This window comes from Rhamphochromis sp. 'chilingali' (assembly GCF_963969265.1).
Source record: "Rhamphochromis sp. 'chilingali' genome assembly, chromosome: 22".
NCBI classification, from domain to species: domain Eukaryota; kingdom Metazoa; phylum Chordata; class Actinopteri; order Cichliformes; family Cichlidae; genus Rhamphochromis; species Rhamphochromis sp. 'chilingali'.
The window spans coordinates 27872673-27893366 of record NC_137950.1 but is presented as its reverse complement, the minus strand read 5'-3'; the positions used below and the strand labels follow the sequence as shown (position 1 = coordinate 27893366).

General features: G+C 42.2%; 2 protein-coding genes across 5 annotated transcripts; both read right to left on the bottom strand.

The window, feature by feature from the left end:
- Positions 1-80: 80 nt before the first annotated feature.
- exoc7 (exocyst complex component 7) lies at positions 81-12891 on the bottom strand. 4 transcript variants are annotated; one of them, XM_080872750.1, is made up of 20 exons: positions 12677-12891; positions 12446-12511; positions 11936-12120; positions 11753-11858; positions 10708-10930; positions 10296-10463; positions 7031-7123; positions 5943-6011; positions 5582-5727; positions 5209-5361; positions 5025-5123; positions 4881-4943; positions 4613-4679; positions 3311-3373; positions 3102-3222; positions 1947-2042; positions 1798-1861; positions 1466-1507; positions 1258-1391; positions 81-367 (listed from the first exon to the last, which is right to left on the bottom strand). In XM_080872750.1, the coding sequence occupies exons 1-20, from the start codon at positions 12734-12736 to the stop codon at positions 265-267; spliced, it is 2121 nt and encodes a 706-aa protein (XP_080728876.1). In that variant the 5' UTR covers positions 12737-12891; the 3' UTR covers positions 81-264. The 4 variants fall into 4 exon arrangements, with proteins under 4 accessions (XP_080728876.1, XP_080728873.1, XP_080728874.1 ...); XM_080872747.1 differs by lacking the exon at positions 5943-6011; XM_080872748.1 differs by lacking the exon at positions 7031-7123.
- Positions 12892-13209: 318 nt separating this feature from the next.
- tvp23b (trans-golgi network vesicle protein 23 homolog B) lies at positions 13210-19536 on the bottom strand. The gene is made up of 7 exons (XM_080872293.1): positions 19458-19536; positions 18274-18350; positions 17662-17806; positions 16237-16326; positions 15941-16066; positions 14605-14733; positions 13210-14514 (listed from the first exon to the last, which is right to left on the bottom strand). The coding sequence occupies exons 1-7, from the start codon at positions 19464-19466 to the stop codon at positions 14488-14490; spliced, it is 603 nt and encodes a 200-aa protein (XP_080728419.1). The 5' UTR covers positions 19467-19536; the 3' UTR covers positions 13210-14487.
- Positions 19537-20694: the final 1158 nt, after the last annotated feature.

Sequence of the window (20694 nt, the reverse complement as noted above, 5' to 3'; positions counted from 1 at the left end):
TTGGCTGCCTGTCACAAACAGAAGGTGGGTGAGGTTTCTATAAGTGTGAATGTCTGTATCACAACAAACCAGCACGCAGGTTCGGTCAGAGTTCCCTTTTTATTTGTCTGAAATGTTGAGCTGCAGTGGCTAAATTACATAAATACGTAAGTTCACGTCTTTGTACAAAACATTGTTTAGACACTACAAGGCTGAGAGCAGCGCGGGCGGGGGGGTTCAGGCGTAGCAGCCCGTGTTTCTTTGGGGTGGGGAAGAGGAGACTCCTCAGGCGGATGTGTCAAACAGCTTTTCGATCATCTCCTCCACCTCCTCCGGTCGATACTTGTGATACTTCTCGGGGTTCTTGGTGAAGGAAATGTTGGCACATCTGGAAGAAACGTGAACAATGAAATATGAGTGTGAAAGAAATCCGAGCAGATCATTTCAGCCTTATGGATTAATTATTATTAGGTCACATTTTCCTAATTCAAGACAAGCGCTACATTTAAGTCACTCCGTCAAAATAAATCGGTGCCCAACAGCAGACCTCTCAGAATCAGCTGATTGTTTCTGACAGTAATCGGGTCTTAATCAGATTCTCGTGCTACAGTGTTGTTTAGCTGTTTGTTGCTAGGTGGTTGCCAGGAAACATAATGATGTCATAACATCATTATGTTTCGCAATGAAATTTTTGTGGTTATAAATTAAAAGAGAAGATGGTTTTATGAGGTGTCACATGCATGCATGCTGGTAACATGTGAGGTGACATCTCGAACCTTCAGGGAACTTTCAGGATCCTTTGATGCACCAGTTTTGGCAGCTTCACCCCCCGATCATGCAGGAGGTTTGCAAAAAGAGATTTTTCAGCATGCTTGAAGAAAATCACGGAGGGTGTCGGGATCAATAGAACATGTGAGCATGAGCAGCAGATGAGGGAACTAAATTTCTAAAGTTTAGTAATGTGACTAAAAGGGGGCACGCCATCTTAAGCTATGTAAAAAAGAGCAACAGGCTAAGAGAGCATTCACTGATCCCGAGATGCTCTGTGATTATTTTCTCCATTTCACAGAAGGAATCACAGCTTAAAGGTGAGATTAGTATTGAAAAAAAACAAAAAGAGCCTCCATATTCTTGTTGACCACCCATTAGCTAAAAACCTGTCCCACACAGAAATCTGAATAATGTTCTTATCAACATCTGCCTCCAGAATATTTGACGAAACGATGTTTTAGGTCAAATCCTCGACTCCAGACTTGTTTGTGTGAGAGCGTCTCTGACCTCTGCAGGAAGGCTCTGTAGGCATCAGACACCACCTTCTTCTGATTGTGCCGGATGAGGTCTCTCTGCTCTTTGTCCGGGATGGCCCAACCCTTCTGGATCTTACACAGCTCCTCCAAACCGTCATTGAAGCCCTGACAAAGAGAGACTGACGTCAGTTTCTTACTCAGTAACAGCTGCGTTTTACTTCATTTGATTACAGCCTCACCTTGAATTTGTCTTTAACCACTTGTCTCTCTTTATCTTTCAGCTGGAGGAAGACAAAACACACATGTGTATAAGCCAGAAGCTCCAGTTGCACAAAACAGACGAGAGGCAGCACCAAGGCTTAGTATAACTATAAGATAAATAAGCCTATTATTGACCGGTGAATCATGCAAAGCTACTCTCATAAAGTCCAAGAATAAAAATAAGGATGAGCAGAACGGGTCTCCATAACAACCATTAGATACTGGATATATTTGATCAAACGCACTGAGCGCTGCGTTCGTTACTAACATCTCTGCTAAGTGTTACACCTCCCACAGGAGAAATGCTGACCTTGGTGCCGGGCTGTACGACGGGCATGTTCCTTTCTGTCAGGTGCTCGGTGACTTTCAGCCAGCTGAGGCGGAAACAAAAAGCACGGGCGTGAAGACAAAGACACAAATCGTGTTCGAGTTTGACGCGCGAAGCTTTTATTCGCTCACCTGCGCTGGTATGTTTCGATCTGCTGAGTCATGAGCTCTTTGTAGGACGTCTCCGCTCGCTTCTGAGTAACCGTCACCAGCTGGATCAGCTCAGACCTGAGGACGCAGGAAAGCATTTATCCCAAACTAACTTGCTGTCAGTGATCACTTCATTTATTAGGACATTACACCCCAAAAAAATAAAAGCAAAGAAGAAAGTGTGTGTGTTACTCCACTGCACACCCACGCACAGGTCAACAGTCTGACCTCGGACTAACCTCCGAAATCAGACTTCATCAAATATAATTAAGCCCCCCTCCCAGCTGATCTCACTGAGCAGCTGATCTTAGACCGCCCCGTGTTCACGTGTATGTTCCACTCCCTTCGTTGTCATTATGACCACAAACCGTTTCGTGACAGCCGGCGCCTTGGCAACCAAAAAACTGAGCTTTAAGAAAAGTAGGAACAATTGAATTTGACCTCAAACCCTGATCTTTTCTAACTGGAGAAAATTATTAATCTTAACTAATTTACTAGTAGCTTATTTCCTCCATAGTCTGCAGTTGTTTTTATGCTTGAACGATTCACAGGTCAGTGTGAAGGAGTGTCCTCTGAAAAAGGTTCAGAAACTGGACTGAAAGCGAGTGAAAAAGCAGAAAAACTGAAAGCCTTTCTGAAGTCCTTCTCTTTGGGAACAACACGTTTTATATAATTTGATTTATTTATTTAAATGAGGGTTGCTCAAGACTTTAGTTTCTGTTGAATATTTTCAGGAGGTGATGACGTGACTGACGTGTAGGTTTCTCAGCAGGAGCTACTAAGATGACTGACAGACGGATTTTGGCACAGCCTGCAGGTGTAAATGGTAAACGGACAGGTACTGTTAAAGTGCTTTGGATTCAGGATGCATCAGCTTCTGTACAAGAGAAGGCAGGGATCGGTCCACCCAGCTTCTGACTGGTTGATGACCCACGGCCACCCCAAGTCCGGGCAGCTGACCAACGCACGCATGCTCTCCTGGTCATGAGCATTATATGATGCACGTAAAACCAGACTCAGACGTTATTACTAGCTTTAGTGATCCTGCAACCAAAGTCAGGCCACTTTGAGACTGAAGCTGGTGTTTGCTCTCTGCACAGACTGGGCGGTTATTTTGACACAGGAAACGATGCTTACTTTTCCAGCGACTTGAGGATGTAGTTGTAGTTGTTGTGCAGGAAGATGGCACTCAGAGCCGAATCCTCGTACACTTTGGATTTACTGAGCAGGTTTAGCTGCAAGTTCCCCAAAACCTTACCTGCAAGAACAAAAGAACACAAAATGATGACTAACAGACTAAAACGAGGACTTCTAACACAGAGGCAGTGCACAGCATCTCTGCTTACATATGTAACTACTGAGGAGCCTTTTGTTGAAGTCGGAGGTGTAGCTGGTGGCCGAACTCGTCTCTGTAAGAAATACAGAAGATTTTAGCAGCAGAAGCTACAGATGCACTTTTGAAAGAGTGCATGCATGTGACCGCTAATTTCTTATCTTAAATCCCCCAAAACAAACTGAAAACATTCAAAGCTGACCTCATGAGGGGCCTACACAGTCTCTCTTTGATGCTTACCTCGGGGGTCTAAAGGTATATTGTAAGTGTCCCCCAGTACTAAAAGGGCCGAGGCAAGGCAGAGGACAAGAGAAAGAGAAAGAGGCACAAGTGCAAAAAGGTTAGAAGAGAATAGTTAGTGCAGAGTAAGCATACAGTCATCAGCCAGGCAGCGAGGGGTCGAGGGCTCGAAAAGAGCCGGATGCGGAAAAGGAGGCGAAGCGAAGCTGCGATAATCAAAGCACAGGAGGGAGCCACAAACACTCGCCTATAAAAACCTGAACACATGCTGGATGTGTAGAGGCTCCGTGTGAAAGGAGAGAGATGCAATTAGAAGGGGAAGGAAAAAGGTAGAGGGCTGAAGGTGAAAACAGCCTCAGATAAAGGAGCAGTGAAGGGACAACCTGGGAGCCCGACAGTGTGGAAATTGAGTTGCTTTTATACATCTGAAGTCTGGTCGCCTCATAAATGAGAGTCAGGTTAAAATGAACCTACCGATGTGGATTCATAAGCAACACTTTGCAGTCTGGAGAATCTGGACAACCAGACTGTTGAAAAAAAGCTGTAAATAAAAGACGGCTGCAGCCACTGTAATGTCACCCACTGGTGTGAAAAGCCCTGCTTCTGAAGCATTGAGCTGAGTATATTCACCATTACAAGTTTAGTTTTCTGAAACCAAACGTCAGAGTGTGAAATGATGTGCTTCGGTATCAGCATGTCAGCCATAACTCCTCAAACTCTTATCCCCTTGGAGAGCTTTTCCGAACTGAGGATTTCTGTCACATTTCAGACGCTTAAGGAACCAAATCACTGGGTTGCATCCAAGGTTATTGATGGTGGTCCCTGAATACGCAGAAACTATTTTAAAGGTTGTCAAACTACGTCTTAATAGATTAATACTGAAGATACTCATCATTAAGGGCACCGGGGAGGTCATCAAATCTCATTTTTATGGGTGAAAGAGTTAAAGTAATCACATTTGTGGTTTTATATGAGAGATAAAAGAAAAAAAAGCGTGTAACACCATCACAGCCTGGCGAGGCAGCAGGACAGCTATGCTAACGAGAGGCTAACGCCTGCGTTGTAGTGGCTGCACCTTGTGAGGCCAGCATGGCTCCAGCTGTCTCGTGGAAGTCCAGCAGCTGCTGCAGGAACAGGATGGCCTGCAGAGGAGAGGACAGAGGAGGTGAGCTCGGCTCGGATTAATCATTAGATGGAGACGCTCCGCTCTTAGCTATCAGCCGTCCCCACGGAGACGGACGAACAGCAGAGTCCTCGCAGGAAGGTGTTGACTCTGAAGTGTAGAAAGAGCGAATAAATGAGTGGTGTTATTTAACCCGGGAGGTAACGGAGCATCAGCTTACATTGCTGGTCAGTTCATGGACCGTTCCGTCCTTGGGCATGTTGTACTCCTTATCAGGATCATTCTGCAGTCACAGGAGAAAGAAGTCATGAATTATGAGTTACTGAGCAGTGAGTGGTGACACACAGAAATGAGAGCTCCGTGCCTTGATGCTGTCTGCAAACTCCTCCAGAGCTTTGGCTCCGATCGTCTCCATGGAGGTGATGAGGGTGGGCAGCTTGTTCTTGGTGCTCGCCGCCGTGCCCTGCAGACAGCACAACACATCATTACAGTAATTCATTTCTGTCATACGCAGACGTTTTGGGAGTTTTTTGGGGTGCAGCTCGGACCTGCAGCGTGGTATCAAACTCAGACTTGTTCATCTTCAGGTGTCTGAGGATGGGGAAGATGGTGAGGACAGCTGAGTAGTCGTGTCGCATTATGGCCCGGCGAGCTGCAGCCACAATGTTTTCTCCCTCCAGCATCAGGTTGTCCAGCGCCTCCTGTGGAGGAGCATGAACTGTTATCATATATTATAAGTATATATCTGACCAAAAAACCAAATATTCAATATACAACACAGAAAAGAGATTTCCAGGATCCTGAAGGTGTTATTAAACCAATTTATTAAAAGTCTTTGAACCTGTGTAAGCTCAGTTCCAACATTAAATCCTAATCAAACCTTCAAATGCTCTAAAAATGTCACAGTTTTGTCTCCCGGACCTGAATGAGGGAGTCGAAGGTCTTCTTCTGGTGGTGCTCGGGGATGATCTCCGCCAGAAGCAGATACTCGCTCTGAGCCAGCTTGACGAAGGCACTGATGCAGTGGATGTAAGAGTCGATCTCGATATCCAGGACATCATCCTTTCCTGGGTGGAAAAGCTCAGTCAGCCAGCAAATCAAACCATCCAACATCAGACGTGGAGTCTGAAGCTGAAAGTAAACCTATGTGTTCTGACTGCAACTGGATTTAAAGAAAATACAAAGTGCTAAAGCTGCAGTGGGCGTGCTTTTATCTACAGGAAAGCCCGCCTCTTTAGATCATCTGTGTTCCTTCTTTTTCCCACATGGTGCCCTCACTCACCTGTGGCGGCCCCGTGCTTCTCGGTCAGGGCGTCAGAGAGGTGTTTGACCCGCAGGTCGTGATCGTAACCTGGTGGGTGGGGCGGGACAGCAAGGAGACAGGCCAAGTCAAACCACCGGGGGTCGTGACTAGGCCAGAGGGTGAGAGTGGGGGGGGGAGACAAACCTGTACCTGGAGCAGCTGTACCGACCACCAGCAAGCACCAGCCGGGGAGGGGGCGGGGGAAAGAAGCAGGGGACGCCCACAAGTTTGGGGGGAGGGGGCAAAAGACCCAGAGGGGTTTGTTTTCTGCATCGACTGATGTCTGAATCAGTCAGTGTGTTAAAACTACGAGACAGAAATCAGCTTGCACAGAAATCACAACAGCTTTCGACTGATCGCAGCTTTTCAAAGTAAAACCATCCTGACACGCTTCCACACGGGTGAGACGCTCCCACGCTTTAATTACTTAATAAGATTAATGTATAATCTTATTATACAATCTATGGCAAATTATTATCAGCCTAGCAGATTTTATCTGGATATTATTAATGTATTTTCTAATTATAAAACTGTTTGTGCAGAAATAAACAAAAATTTCGTCATCAAATATTTTTAATGTGCAAACGCGGAAATCATTTGCAGTTTAAAAAACACACAGACATTAAAAAAAAAAAAAAACCCAGGTAGTTTGGAAATACTTTAAGGTAATCTTTGCACCACCTTGTGGTACAGAGTGGTATTACATGGGCACACAGTCTGTCTCTAGTTAAACATCAGTTGACATTTCTGCCATAATACATCCGTGTTTCAGGATTAAAATCATAGCGGTGATTCTTTGCATTCAGTTTTCAAACAACAGTTTGAAACCTTGAAGCCAAGTTTCACCTTTAACAGTGAAGAAGTTTATCAGGATGGATGCGCTTGTTCTTAATGTTGCATGTCGAAATTAATGAGCTGTAGTATCAGCTGTCTTTATTCCAGACCGATTAGAGATGATTTATGACTCATCAAACATGCGCAGCGACTAGCTGTTGTGACTGAGGGGACGTTCTGTGTGCCTGAAACAACAGTACACTGTCAGCATAGAGAAGACCGAGGTGCTTTACCTTCCAAAGGAGTGAGGTTAGAACCCCCCTTTTTCCCATCCAGCCCATGCTGTGAGTACTGTTTCAGAAGGTTCTGAGCCTTGCGAATGGTCCCTGGTCCCAGAAACACAGAGACAGAGTCCAGAGGAGGGTAGCGAGGTCCAGACAGCCCAGAAACAGAAACAGGAAGAAGAAGAAGGAGAAGGAAGAGAAGGGAGAGCTAGAAAGTGAGTGATGAAACACAGACACCACATCCCTCCACCACCGAGGCAGCCAGCAGAGGTTTGTACGTGGGGGAGGAGGGGGAGGCACAGCCTAACACCACGAGAGACAAACTACAGCACTACAGGACACGTGTGCTGAAACACACACTGCCGGGGTGATGTCAGAGAATAAACAGGTTAGATCAGTTATAAACAGCCATCACAATTAATACAATTAACAGTCATATCTATCATTACGATTATTATTACTATTACGAATAATAAACAGTCTGTCACATGGTTTAGAGATGCAAAAATCTGCAGATTATTCATATTTACAGCATTAAAACACAAACTGTTGGCCTGTTAGTGAGTTAGTAAGCAAGCAGCACAATTAAAGGTGCATTCAGCTTTTTTTTTTTTTTTTTTTTACATAATTTTTTCTCTGCATGAAAGGTTATTAGTCACATATTTGTCAAACTCACACAGTTGCAAAGGTTAGCGTGTTAGCAAACACTTTAGATGTGCAGCAATCGCAGAGCAACACTGTCGTCATGTTAGAGTCCAATAAGGCTGTTTGTAGTGGAAGTCGTACCAAAAACTCTGATTTGTTCTGCATGTGCAAAAAAACCGCTTCTTCCTTTCTTTACCTTTCACAGTTAAAGCCCTGAAAACGAAAGTTCTGGACTCTTAGAGCAGGAGAGACATCTCCTGTTAAAGAGCAACTGAATAAAAACAGAAGCAAAAAGTCGAATCTGGGATTTAAAGAAAATCCTGCTTTTGGTTTGACTACTTGTGCAACAGAACAGTTTATTTTCCTGCTTTCTTATTAAATTATTACTTAGTTATATATATTTTTTCACTGTTTCTCCAGTTATTGAAAATATTAAAGAAACGAAATAAAATAATCAATTTTTCTTGTCAAGTACGCACATGAGCATCGTCTTTGAAGCTGAATCCAAAAGCTGTCAAAGACATTGCATTAGTTACATAGCGTAACAGTCAGAACCTTAAGTCTTCATTAAATTACGAGCGTTTCAATTTAAATTTTGGCTTATAATCATCATTTAATCCTCACTTTCATTGTTCTTTTTTGTTACAAATCAAACACATCCTCTCAAACGCACCCAAGATGACTAAAACTGACACTTTTGTTCTTTGGTTTCTTAAAAAGTTCAGTTTCAGTAATATTTGTATCTTGTTAAGTCATCAAGATTAAAGTTATTGTCTAAAACAAACACCTTAATCACGCAGCCCTCATACAGACGCTAGAGAAAACTGTTAAACCAGAACAGTGACAGGAAGTGTGCGTATTTTTGCACATGCGTCAGATCAGTCAGAGGGTTCACCTGTTTCACCTTTGACCTCAACTCTTTAACCAGGTGTGTGCAGGTAAAGCAGGCGATCAGCTAGTGACAAACTCCTTGAATCAACACTACGCACAGTTATATTATGAACCTGTCACGCACACACACACACACACACACGCACGCACTGCAGCCTTTAGTTTCATGGCAGCAGTGAGCGTAAGTAGAACAGATTAAAACTCCATCATCACACTAGAAACACAAAGACAGGTAAACTTTAGGAATGTCCAGTTAGTTATTATCATAAACGCTGTGAATCCATTTCTGCTGCTCTGAAAGTCCAAATCAAAGTGACACCAGGTTCCCTGGAGAGGCCTCAATGACACAACCGCCTAAAAGGGCAGAGCAAGTGGTGACTGCAGACTGCTGCTCTCTCCTCCCCCCTCCTGACTCTAGTCTCTTGTCACTGTTGGTGACATGAGACGGTACCTACAGCCCATTCAGGTTCATCCAGCTCCTCCAGGAGGTCTCAGGAGTTACCAGGAGACAGGCTGAGAGCTGGACAGGCCCGTAGGAGGGCATCAGTCCTGCGACAGGACTGGTATTTGACGTGACCGAGCCTGGAAACATCACAGCGTCTGCCACCTGTGCTCAGCATGAACCTGCTTTCATGTGAGAGGAGAACAGGGCACCAGTAACAGACCTGTCAGTTCTGCTGCTCTCTGGCTGTGATCACAAGCCCCGTTAAAGGACGTCAGGATCTCACACAGTCTGTTCTGAAAGTTTGTGCAGAAACATGTACACGAGGAGGCCGCTGAAGGTCACTTTGTAGCGCTCTGCCAGCTCTTCCTCTTCCTCCCTAATTTATGCTTTAATTCTGTTGGGTCGCCTGAGGGTTAAAGTGAGTGAGTGCCTGTTATTAGTACAGCAGTTTCTGCATATGCATGCATGTACAGGTGTATGTGTTAACTCTTAGACTCTGATAATGAAGACTTTGTTTCTCAATCACACAACAATACGTTTGTTTGTTTGTTTGTTTGTTTTAATCAACTAAATTTCAGGAAAATAGACTACAGCTAATCCTTACACATAATCTTATAGAGCCAGGCTCAATCATAAATAATAATTTTTATTCTATGCAATTACAAATTATTCATTTCTAGTAAAATTGTAAAGAAATTTCATCAAGTTTTGTTTATCGGCCGTTTGGTGGCAACCTCCACCTTACTCATCTCATCACCGAAACGCTCTGCCGTGAAACTAGAGGTTAAAATCTCCACTGGATGACCTACTACACCATTCAACAGGACAAATAAACCTCTGCCGTCTCAGCTGCTAACAAAACGACACAAACCATCACGCTGTCTCTGATTTGCCGTGAAATGTGGCATCTGACGTACACAAGCAAGCACGAGGCACACGCTAGAGCTTTGTGTTTACCTGGGATGTAGACTGTCATCACAACACAGGGATTATGAAAGAGGAGAGGATGAAGGATTAGTTAGACCAGGGTGTAATATCACAGAGAAACACAGTGTGTGGTAGAAGTGCGCTACAGCTCGGTGAACTGAGTGATTACAGAGAGATTGTGGAGGACAACCTGAGACAGAAACAGACTGTGGATGTAGTGAAGAGTGTATAATATCCGTCACTATGCAGGATCATGCGTGTTTGTTAGGTTGATCTATGGAAGATGGATTGGACAGCGAGTTGGGATTACAGACTGGAGTGGCGTGATTGTGGATTCGGTCTGAATGAGGCGCATCTGTTGCTGACCTGGTCTCTTCGGGGCCTTTTTAGTTGGCGTGTCCTTGCGCTTGGTTTGGACGGCAGGCGAGTAGAGGACACCGGAGGAGGCGCTGTTCTTGCGGAAATGCTCTTTGAGGCCTTTGATGGAGCGATCGAGCTGGTTGGAGCGGATCTGGAAGTAGACGTTCATGAAGTCTGCAGGAAGAGGAGAGCAAAATTAGACACAATCTTTCCAGTTTCTCTACACCGCCTGCACATTTCAAAGCCATTTTAATGATTTACATCACCCCAGCTCTGGTGGTAAGATGATTTATAGATTGTAAGGTAGAGGACCTCCAATATTAGACAGAAAAGCCCAACAATCAGATGATATTTGCAATTGTGGTAAAGAACTTCCTTTAAACAGGAAGCGACCTCCAACAAACAAACACAGCTGTACCCTGATTACGTCCGTATTCCACCAGCCAGCCGGCGATGCAGATGATGTCCTGGAGCACGGCCTCGGGCAGGTGTTCCAGCATCACATCCTCCTGGACCTCCAGCTCCTCATCCACGCTGATGGCGTCCAGGATGAGGATGGGGGGAACAGGTTTGCTGTAGCGGGTCAGGAGGCTGCGGAATTCGCCCTCCAGCAGCTCCTTCCCCTTTTCAAAGCGTGCTTTCTGCAGAAGAAGATACGGTCATGGAATTAGTGACTCCAACTCGGAACGGCACGGAGACTGAAGCAGACGTCTGAAGTGAGGAAGAAGTGCATGAAATGTACACATAAATGAATGTAGGAATAACAGCATGATTCATTCAGAGAGCTACGCGGTGTATAATGTTGTTCAGTCACTAAATACGTGGAACTAATGGCTCAGATAGCTTTTCCTCTTTCAGACACAAGTGGCTAAAAGGAATATTTTCACTGTAGTACTGTGAGAACCACGACACATTTGGACACAAACAGAAAATGGTCGAGAATACTGTGCAGAAATCTGAACTCTCAGAAAAAGCTGCGATCGGATCATTTTATGTATTTTGCTAGAAAAAACACAAGGGCACAGAATCTGTCGGGACTGAAATGTTATGACAGCAGATCGACCTCGTTAGATCTCCAAAAACAGAAAGTCAATCACATCACAGGCACAAATGTGACAGTTACTTTTAATTATTTCCAGGGTGGTCCATCTCTTTCCAAGAAGTCCATATAGCCTTAAATATATAAATACAGTCACTTTAAGCTTTTACTAAGCAGTGATGAAGGTCCAATAATGTCTTTTAAATTGACAAGGCCAAAACCTATTAGTTTCTCATGATTAACTACGACTGGTAGTTTCTCTTTGCCAGTATATAAAAAGATGTGTTTCACAGAAACCACCAATGTTCAAGCCTGGCATGAACCGGGGTCAGCTGGACACCACATCACTGTCCATGACATCCATGATGAGTGGATTGTAAACGTTTTTACCACAACTGTAATTTCAGAGAGGCAGATACTTTACCACTGTGTTGAGCTCAGGGCTGTCTGGGTTGTTGTCTTGAAAGTATTCGACAGCTTTCTGAATTCTTGCAATGCAAGCAAGATACTCGTCCAGTCTGCCTGTAGGTCTGAGACAGAAAAAGGAAATTAGTATACATACAGTTTGTGTAACCACAAAACATTTGCATACGAAGGTCATCCCCACCCCTCTCTGATGATCCTGTCCGTGTCTTTGGCCACATGGTAGTAGCTGATGACGTGATCCATGCAAGACAGAGTTTTGTCCACGTTCTCCTGCAGCCGTTGCAGGTTTTCCGTCTGCTTGTGAACCGGGATGATGGAGTTCTCCAGCTGCATCAGGCGGCTCTCGAACGAAGACAGGATGGAGACCTTTTGGGAAAGAAATAGAGGTCAAAAACCAGTTGGGCTATAAAAGCAGCTTAAATAATGAGTCACATAAGAGATTCAGCTGAAGTGGGGTGAAAGCTGAAAAATGACATCACAGGCTGCTTTCATCATCTCACTCACTCTTCATGTTCATAATAGAAATGATAGAAACTATAAGTAAATATTTCAATCCAAGTACAAGAATAAGAGGCTTTATTTTTAATTATGGGTTAAAGTACTATCGAATGGAGATCAGCCCACCGCCTTTAATTATGAGAATTATGAGTGTCAGCCTGAGCTGTCCCTGGGTGTGTTTGGACCGTCCTACCATGTTTTTGGTCAGCTGATCGCTCTTTTCCAGGTTCTCCCGGATGAACGACAGCGTCTCCTGCTCCTGTAACAGCAGAAAGAAAACCAACCACTCACTCATTTCACTCTGAAGACATTAAAGACACTCTTTCGGTCAATAAGCATCATTTTAAACGCGGGTGTTGAGCTACACTGGTGGGTTGTAGCTCGAAGGGAAGCTTCCTTCCTCTCAAGCCACCAGCTGTCTGACCTGCTTCAGTTTCTCCTCGATCTCCCGCTTCCTAGCGGACGCATCCTCCGTAGGAATCATCCTGGAGGAAATTTAAAGCAAAGGAGTCTCTTCGGCGGCTAAAACGTGACTAAGTTACCGATTTAGATAATAAAAACAACAACAACGACACCACTGAGCCGCTGTCATGGATAGCTAAAAGCGATGCGGTTAAGCTAGTTTGGTTAGCCGTAACAGGGCAAGGGTTTCCGGTTAGGATTTCAAAATAAAATAGCCATCGGCACTAAACTGAAAAGTGAAAAAAATGCTCATCGATTTTTTTTCCTCCAATCAGTTTGTACCAATGACATTGGTTTGTACTGAATCAAGATTACGTTAACTAACTGCAAATGAAAGTAAACACACAATTCTTCTTCAGTTGTCTTTTATTATGGAGCACAGTAATTTTTCTCTGTATAGTCTTTAACTAAAATTGTGAAACCTGTGTCGCACACCCCTAAAAACCTTTAGAAATGAATGCATTTACTGTTTGTATGACAATAAAATGAACAGAGTAAAGCAGTATGGGGTGCACATCCCACAAAAGTGTTAATTTTATTTTTAAATGTTTAAAAATTTTATATCCTTTAATATAAGATTTTTGTCCACACATTTATCAGTTAGTAGCCCTTTTTGCTAGACAATGTGTCACCTTTATTATGGAGGTCAAATACACCAACTTCCGGTAATGGGTGTCTATCCCGGACATGTTTTTTAAAAACTTTATTTACAAAAGACAAACACAGGTAATTGTCTATGAAATCAGAAGATTTCTGAGTTTAAAGAAAACTTTTCAACACTGATATTTTGTTATTCAGGCACTTTTAGACAAACGCCTAAATGTTTATGTTATTTGTGAACTGTAATCAAGAGTTCTCAAAGTTTTTGAGAAAAAGAAATGTTGGGAAAGATGCCATTACGTGCAATGTCGAGAACCAACTCCTAGGGGTCGCTGTATCATTCAGTACTAAAATAACACATTAAAAGCATGAAGAACACAGTCATAACTAATTACATAAATAAATAACAGACCGTGGAATTTGCAGACTAAATGTTTAAACTCAGTTCATTAAGTAATATTTTTACTTTTGAGTCTATAAATTTCTGAAATTAAACAAAACCCTGGAACAGTGCTGGTTAAAGGAAACAAATCTTATTTATATCCTTTTTCTTGAATCTCTAACAGGATTCTTTTTATTCGACACTTTTCTTTTCTTAGAGGCTCCCGCATTTTAAAAAGCTGGAACTTTTTCTGGACTCTCCGCATAAATAAACACGAGCACCCAGTTCGGAAAAACGTTACAAATGTATTTGCACAAAAGAAGATGCTTCACACAGTTTGTTCACTTACATATTTACAAATCTCCTGTTACACTTTACACACTTTCATACAAACCAAAATGTCTGTACGACATCTCTCAAAGGTTCTTTAATTACTGTTAATTTATAAAGTTATTAGAGACAATGAAATCTAACTAAAAGAAGAAATCTGAAGGAGCTGTGAGACTACGACACAAACTACAGTCACTCCGACTTGTCAGCCGTTTTACACTCATGCAGTTCTCGGTAATCAGAGGATTTATTGCTGGACCTCAGGTAGTGAAAACACACCTCTGACCTCTGTGTGGAAGATAAAGACAACTCTACTGAGTCATTTAAAGAAAGCACATAATTAAAAACTGCCCTTTCCAGTTCTGAGAACGCTTTCCTGCCCATGTCCACTGAGAAAAAGAAGGTTTATATATCAGAGCATTGAGAATAATGCAGATGTGTTAACGCCGCAGAGCTGCACTCTACGATTCCTCTTCCTTAGACAGCGTCTGAGGAGGAAAAACACAAAGGACTTCTTAGAAACAGGACAAATGCTTTTAATTAAAAGACTATTTATTGTGTGTTTTATTAAAACTCACCTGTTTGAGGAACTGTCGTCCAAAATAATTGGTAGCCATGTTCTTTAAGCTGGTCTTCCCTCCCACTTTGCACCTCACGTATCCGTATAGGTTGGCGCCTTGCAGCACGACGCCCATGATCACGACGGGCTGTGAGGAAGACGACAGTTTTCTGAAATAAACCCTGGTCATATTTCATATTCCCCTTATTATCAATAAATCCCACGAAAAGGCTGAAGGTGAACCACGTGTATCCTCTTCACTGCTTGTATGTTCCCAGAACACGTGAGAACATGCTGAATACACAATAAAGAGATGCACTGATCTTTTTAAGGGAGTAACTCACAGTCACAGGGAGTTTATGATTGCAGTTGTTGTCTGGGCCAACAGCTGGAACCATCTTTTTCTATGATGATTCCTTGCAAAGATTTTGATCTTAGTTTTCATTTTTTAAAAGTTATGACTTCTAAACTTAACTGGGACCTTACTGCATCAGGTCATGTGAACTTCAAACGAGCATATAGCCTCCAGGGAAAACACTGGGTGCATGTCTGACACATCACCTCATAACGGTTCAAATCACACTGTGAGCATTTCAGACATGAAGCATACAGGCTGAAGGAGTCCACTGTGTTCCTGTGTCTGACTCCCAAACAACAATCTCGAGGGATAAAACCTTTAGTTTAAAAGTGACGTTTCTCTTGGGGCCACTTGGAGGTGTCTCCCAAAGTGAGTCCGTCCACACAGACTCTCATCTTAAACTCCACAGAGAACGTTTTTACCCTCTACGGACCGTTTCTTCTTTCTTAGGTGGTTTTAAGTAACGTAGCTGCTAGCCATCTGCTAGCCAAAACCAAAACACTGAGGCTTCAAACTGTGAAGCCCAAAACCACAGGACGGCTATGCCCATCTTTCATATACAGTGTATATGCAAATAAAAGTCCCACAAAGGAGCCAATGAGTCTCATCGTCTGTGAGCTGCAAACTGATAGTGATAAGTGATTCTTTTTATAACAAATTTCCACAAACCAATTAAGTTAGCTTAAAACTTAGAGATATTACTCAGAATTGCGTCCCCCCTCGTGCAGCAGGAAAACTTTGAAAGCAAGCTTGAGATGCAGGGTGAGAGCAGGGAAACACTGGCTCATGTTTACCAAGTAATTATTGTCTAATTTTACTTAAGAAAGCACCAAGAACTAATAGGGTTCAGTGGGCTTAGAGCTGAGAGACACAGCCAGGAGCTAGGTTTTATTTTCTCAGTGCTGTGAGAAAAATAAAGGTGTAACTGAGTTTTAATGGGATTTGTTGATAATAAGAAAAACAGCATTTGTCCAATCACTAAAATCTAACAACTTACCATCCATTTAATCCTGAATGAAAACAGGGTGCTAAAGACAAAGATGACCCAGAGGACGGGGCAAACAATCAGTCCGAGCCAGAATATCCTGGACTCTGAATCTGATGCTTGCTGCTTCCCTGTACCCTGAAGAAGAAGGAAACAGGGTATCTCAGTTAGACATCTGCGAACACGATAAGACCCGTTGACAGTAAACATCTGGACGAAGCAACCTGACACAGAGCAACAGGTCAGGGTCATGTTTAGCCAAAGCCCCGTGTCGGAGCCGGAGCAGATTCAGCAGAGATGCATCTCACCTTCCTCGACTCAAACACCCAGTGGCTTCGTCCATCGTCATCCACCTGATTCCACCACCGCAGACCAACCATCAACCTCCCAGTGATGTTCTGCAGATGGAGAGATTTATGGCTTTGTTACGGAGATTGTGGCAAATCTTATTCATAAGGTGCTGGATCTGAGTACTGTTTCCTAGGTTTAATTATTTACACAAGTCTTTGTGTAACAGTGTGACTCTGGAAACCGAGTCCAGTTGCACATCTGACTTACAGAGGAAAACCAGAGCTATTATCCAAGGAGATTCTACAGCAGATTTAAACAAGACTAACAAAAAAAAAAAAAAGGCACTCGATGAGCCAATCGATCGCCCGAACAGAAAAAACATCAACCCTGGCCGGCACATGTACGCACTAAAGGGTCACAACAGCTTCAGCTGTGTGGTAAAAAGCACCACATACTTGATACTGCAGAAAAGATCTTTTATCAGATCTAGCTCCTGATTTTCTACATGCACTTTTTCTATTCCAGTAAAAGTTTAAATGCTGCTTTCAACTGCCCCCTTGCCCCAAGGCGTCACCACAGCACATAGCGCCGCACACTTGATTTGGCAGTTTCCCACCAGATGATTTCCATTTAACCCCAAAAAGGATTTGCGTCTCCAGCTGGAATCGTACCAGCAACCTGCCAAGCAAGTGCGCTAACCACTATACCAGTGACCACTGAAATTAATCCCAGAGCTCTTCAGTCATTCATTTCTGTTGGTAAGGGATTCAGATTCATTCCAAGGAGGCAGTTTTGTTGTGAGATTTGCTTTTAGAAGGACTAGTTTATGTGGACTTCACTACCATGAGGCTATTTAAACCGATTCAACGTGAACATCATCAGCACACAATAACACATCCACAAGAACCAGTGAATGACAAACGTCCAGAAAGCAGAGGTCTTTAAATCTCACTGCAGGTAGTGAAGCTACAGTGATCAAATACAGAAAACAGCACATTACAAATGTCAGACTGGCCTGTAAACTCTGCCTCAACTCATCATGATTATGACTGGATGCCTGCAGTACCGGCTGTAGAATATCCGGTCTCCAAGGCTCCGAACTGTCTGTCAAAAAACACGATGGTTGAATCTGTGACCAAAACCTTCACCATGTTTTTCTCACGACTGCTCATCATCTCATCCGAGCACCAACAATTCATTCAAAACTAATAATCAATAACCAAAAAGTGAGAACAGTTGGCAAGCTTTTAGGACGATTTCCAATCTTGCTTTTAAGCTCCTGATAAAACTTTTATCTCATCAGGTCCACTCTTCCTCTGAGTTCTGCCTTTAAGAAATGCACAACAAAAAGCAAAAAAGCCCCACCAAGATCATTAATTATAATCAATACAACAACTCCTTCCATCACTACAGTGGAGATATTAAAGTGATAAGAGAAACACCTTTACTGTCCAGAAGTCACATGAGAGCAGAAGGATTATTGTGACCATGCAGGCGATGAAGCTCCCGCTGATGAGCTCAGCGAGCAGGTACACGATGATGGCAATGACTCTGAAGAAGAGGTGGAAGAAGGCCGCTACCGGATGCCTGGTGACACATTTTTAACTAATTTAATATGACATGGAGTATCCACACAGATCAATAACCAATATTGTGTCATATTAATAACAATTATAATCATTATTATTAATAAGAACAAATAATAATAACAACATTTAAAAAATCTTTTTGTTTTTTTGCTCAGTGTAAAACTTAAACATAGGTCTCTGACAACAGCAAAAGTCATTGTAAAATATCGTCTCTAATAGTCAACTAGCCCACATCAGATGATAGTGATAACTTAGCAGACAGATCAGTGAAGTCCTTGTAAAAGTGTGAAAACATACCAAACAAACCCCACAAACCATTAGCCATTATTATCTTGATATCAAGTAGTGACTTGCACAACAAACAGCAAAAGCTTTTCCTTGAAATGTAAATAAATCATTTAATGAAGTATAAACTATCTTCTCTGCAGAGAAAATGTTAAATCCTTCAGCGATCTGCAAACGTACTTAACGCCTGACTTCTTCGACCTTTTCCCTGCGTCATCCTCGGCATCAAACAGAGACACGTCTTCATCGTTGGTATCCTGAGGGATCAATAAGAAAGAGGCTTAAACCTCAACATAAAACAATGTGAAAAAAAGCATCGTCTCTCTGTGGTCAGGGATCATCAGAGGAGTAAGATTGATAACAGTCTGTTTGAAACAGAAATCTGGAGGTTTCGTAATACTAATACACAATTCTGTAACAGGTTGTTTCTGAGCTTTTAACATCATAAATAAATACTCCAAGTCCTCACAGTACAACTTCATATGCCTCCAAACACACTCCTGTTGTTGGGGTAATAGTTTTTTTATTCCTATATTATCAAGAGATTCAGTTTACTAACTTAAATGGCAAAATAAATCTTCAAATGCTGACACTTAACAAGTTAGAACCAACAAGAGTACCAAGAAAATAAACAAACAGTTGTTATTATTATTGAAAACGTGCCATTTCTTCATTATTGTTGCACTCTAACAGCTGTCAGCTCAAACACAGAGCAGGCCTAACACTAAGATCTTATTAAGCTTGTGAAATTGTTTTGAAATGTTAGCAGGATAACTTCAAGTGAATTTGACCTGTAAACTGGAAAAACCAAATACTTACCAGCTGCTTAAAGAACAGCAGCTGATAATATAGATTGGAGTGAGGTCACTTTAGCTTCTCTGTGCCAGGAGACAGTTTAAAACTCACACTTTTGTTTGCTCGGATTATAAACAGCACAAACATTGCCACGTTAGCAGGATGTAGCTTCATTTCACGTTTTGTCACCTTGTTTGCTGATGTTTGTTCAGGCTGATGCTAACTTTAGCAATCGTTAGCTGACACCGCAACACAACAGATGCCCTCTAGCGTAAATTTGCCGTATACAGGTTTAAAGCGAACATTCTGATCGTGGGTTTTTTTCGAGTAGAAAACTTCATCGTTTGATCCGTTTTAAAAACATCATTTTAACGGTAGCTGAGCAGAAATGTTAGCGTCTTAACTACTTAGCAATATTAGCACCACAGATGTCCAACCGAGCTGGGAAACATTCTTCAGCTTCATTAAATAATTTTACTGACGGTTAATGCTTAAACAATCTCACGTTAGCTGTTAACCACACTAAGACATTATTTTAAAAAATAGGAAATAAAAGTGCTCTTACTTACGGCTAGCATCTTGAAACTTGGTCAGGCTCTTCCTGCTTACATGCACGTCACTATAGTCAGGTGACCAAAACGCGCCACGTCACTGAAGTCCACGCGGTTCCTCGATAAAAAAAAGTGTTTGACGTAATATTTTATTTTTGAAAACAACATTTTTTGTATCATAAAATGATTACCATACATAACATTAAATATATATTTAATAAAAATAATAATAAAATTATGAGTATAAAAATCTTTATACTCATAATTTGCAATAATGTGTTTTTTTGCATTCTATTTTTTTGTTTTATTCCAATTTCTTTTCTTTTTTTTAATGTGTTAATTGATTCATTAAATTATGTACTCGTTGTATACTATTACTCAGAAATGACAGGTATAGAAATATTATGTTCATAGTGTCGTATATATAGGTTAATCCATCCAATTCAGGGTTGCAGGGCAGGGGAGGGGGTACACCCCAAAAAGGTCTCCAGGGATCCTGACATAAAAAGACAGTCAATCACACTCACATTCGCACCTATGGCTAATTTAGAATCGGCAGTCATCCAAACATCTGCATGTCTTTGTACTATGGGAGGAAGCCAGAGTACCTGAGAGAACTGACAAGTGGAGAACATGCAAGCTGCTGCACATAGATAGGCTTGGATTCAAAGCCCAGACCTTCTTGCTGTGAGATTAGGTACAGAATAATCATCAAAGATATTTTAAGTGTACTGATTTTTTTTTTTTTAATCCTAGCTTTGGTAATTTAACAGCACATATGGTTCACATGGATGAAAGACGCCTCTGAGCACAGAGGCACAAACTACAAACCATGCATGTAATGCTTTGTCTCTCCACCTGTGTACATGTCTGATATTTTGTCTCCGTTTGTGACTCTTCCTGCTCATGTTGCATCTCTTTATTTCTTTAATGTACATATGCAGGGGGGGGGGGGGGGGGGGTTTTGTCAATGTCTGCATTTGTTTTGCAGCTTTTGTTCACTTTTACATCAGTGAAGAAATGTGCCTTTTTCTCCCTAAGTGACCAAAGCTTGGTGCAGTCATTTTTCTTTTTCACCAGCAAATCTCGAGGTTGATTTACTTGAACAAACCACCACAGTGTGGCCTCTGCTCTACTGAGAGATACAACAAGGAAGCTTTCCAAAAAGTATTAAACAAGGCTAAGGAATAACCCATGTCTGGAAAAGCTAAAACAAAAATTTTGAATCCTAAATGATCCACTTAGTTTTTGAAAT

Bases quoted from the DNA above. Each gene is read 5' to 3' on its own strand.
- exoc7 (XM_080872750.1), bottom strand. From the start codon at position 12,736: ATGATTCCTACGGAGGATGCGTCCGCTAGGAAGCGGGAGATCGAGGAG. The intron at 3,223-3,310 runs GTAAGCAGAGAT...TTGTTCTTGCAG, and splicing joins GCTCCTCAGTAGTTACATAT to GTAAGGTTTTGGGGAACTTG. The intron at 368-1,257 runs GTCAGAGACGCT...CGTTTCTTCCAG, and splicing joins TACAGAGCCTTCCTGCAGAG to ATGTGCCAACATTTCCTTCA.
- tvp23b (XM_080872293.1), bottom strand. The intron at 17,807-18,273 runs GTACGTTTGCAG...ATGTGTCACCAG, and splicing joins TCGAAGAAGTCAGGCGTTAA to GCATCCGGTAGCGGCCTTCT. The intron at 14,734-15,940 runs GTAAGTTGTTAG...TCTTCCTCACAG, and splicing joins CATTCAGGATTAAATGGATG to CCCGTCGTGATCATGGGCGT.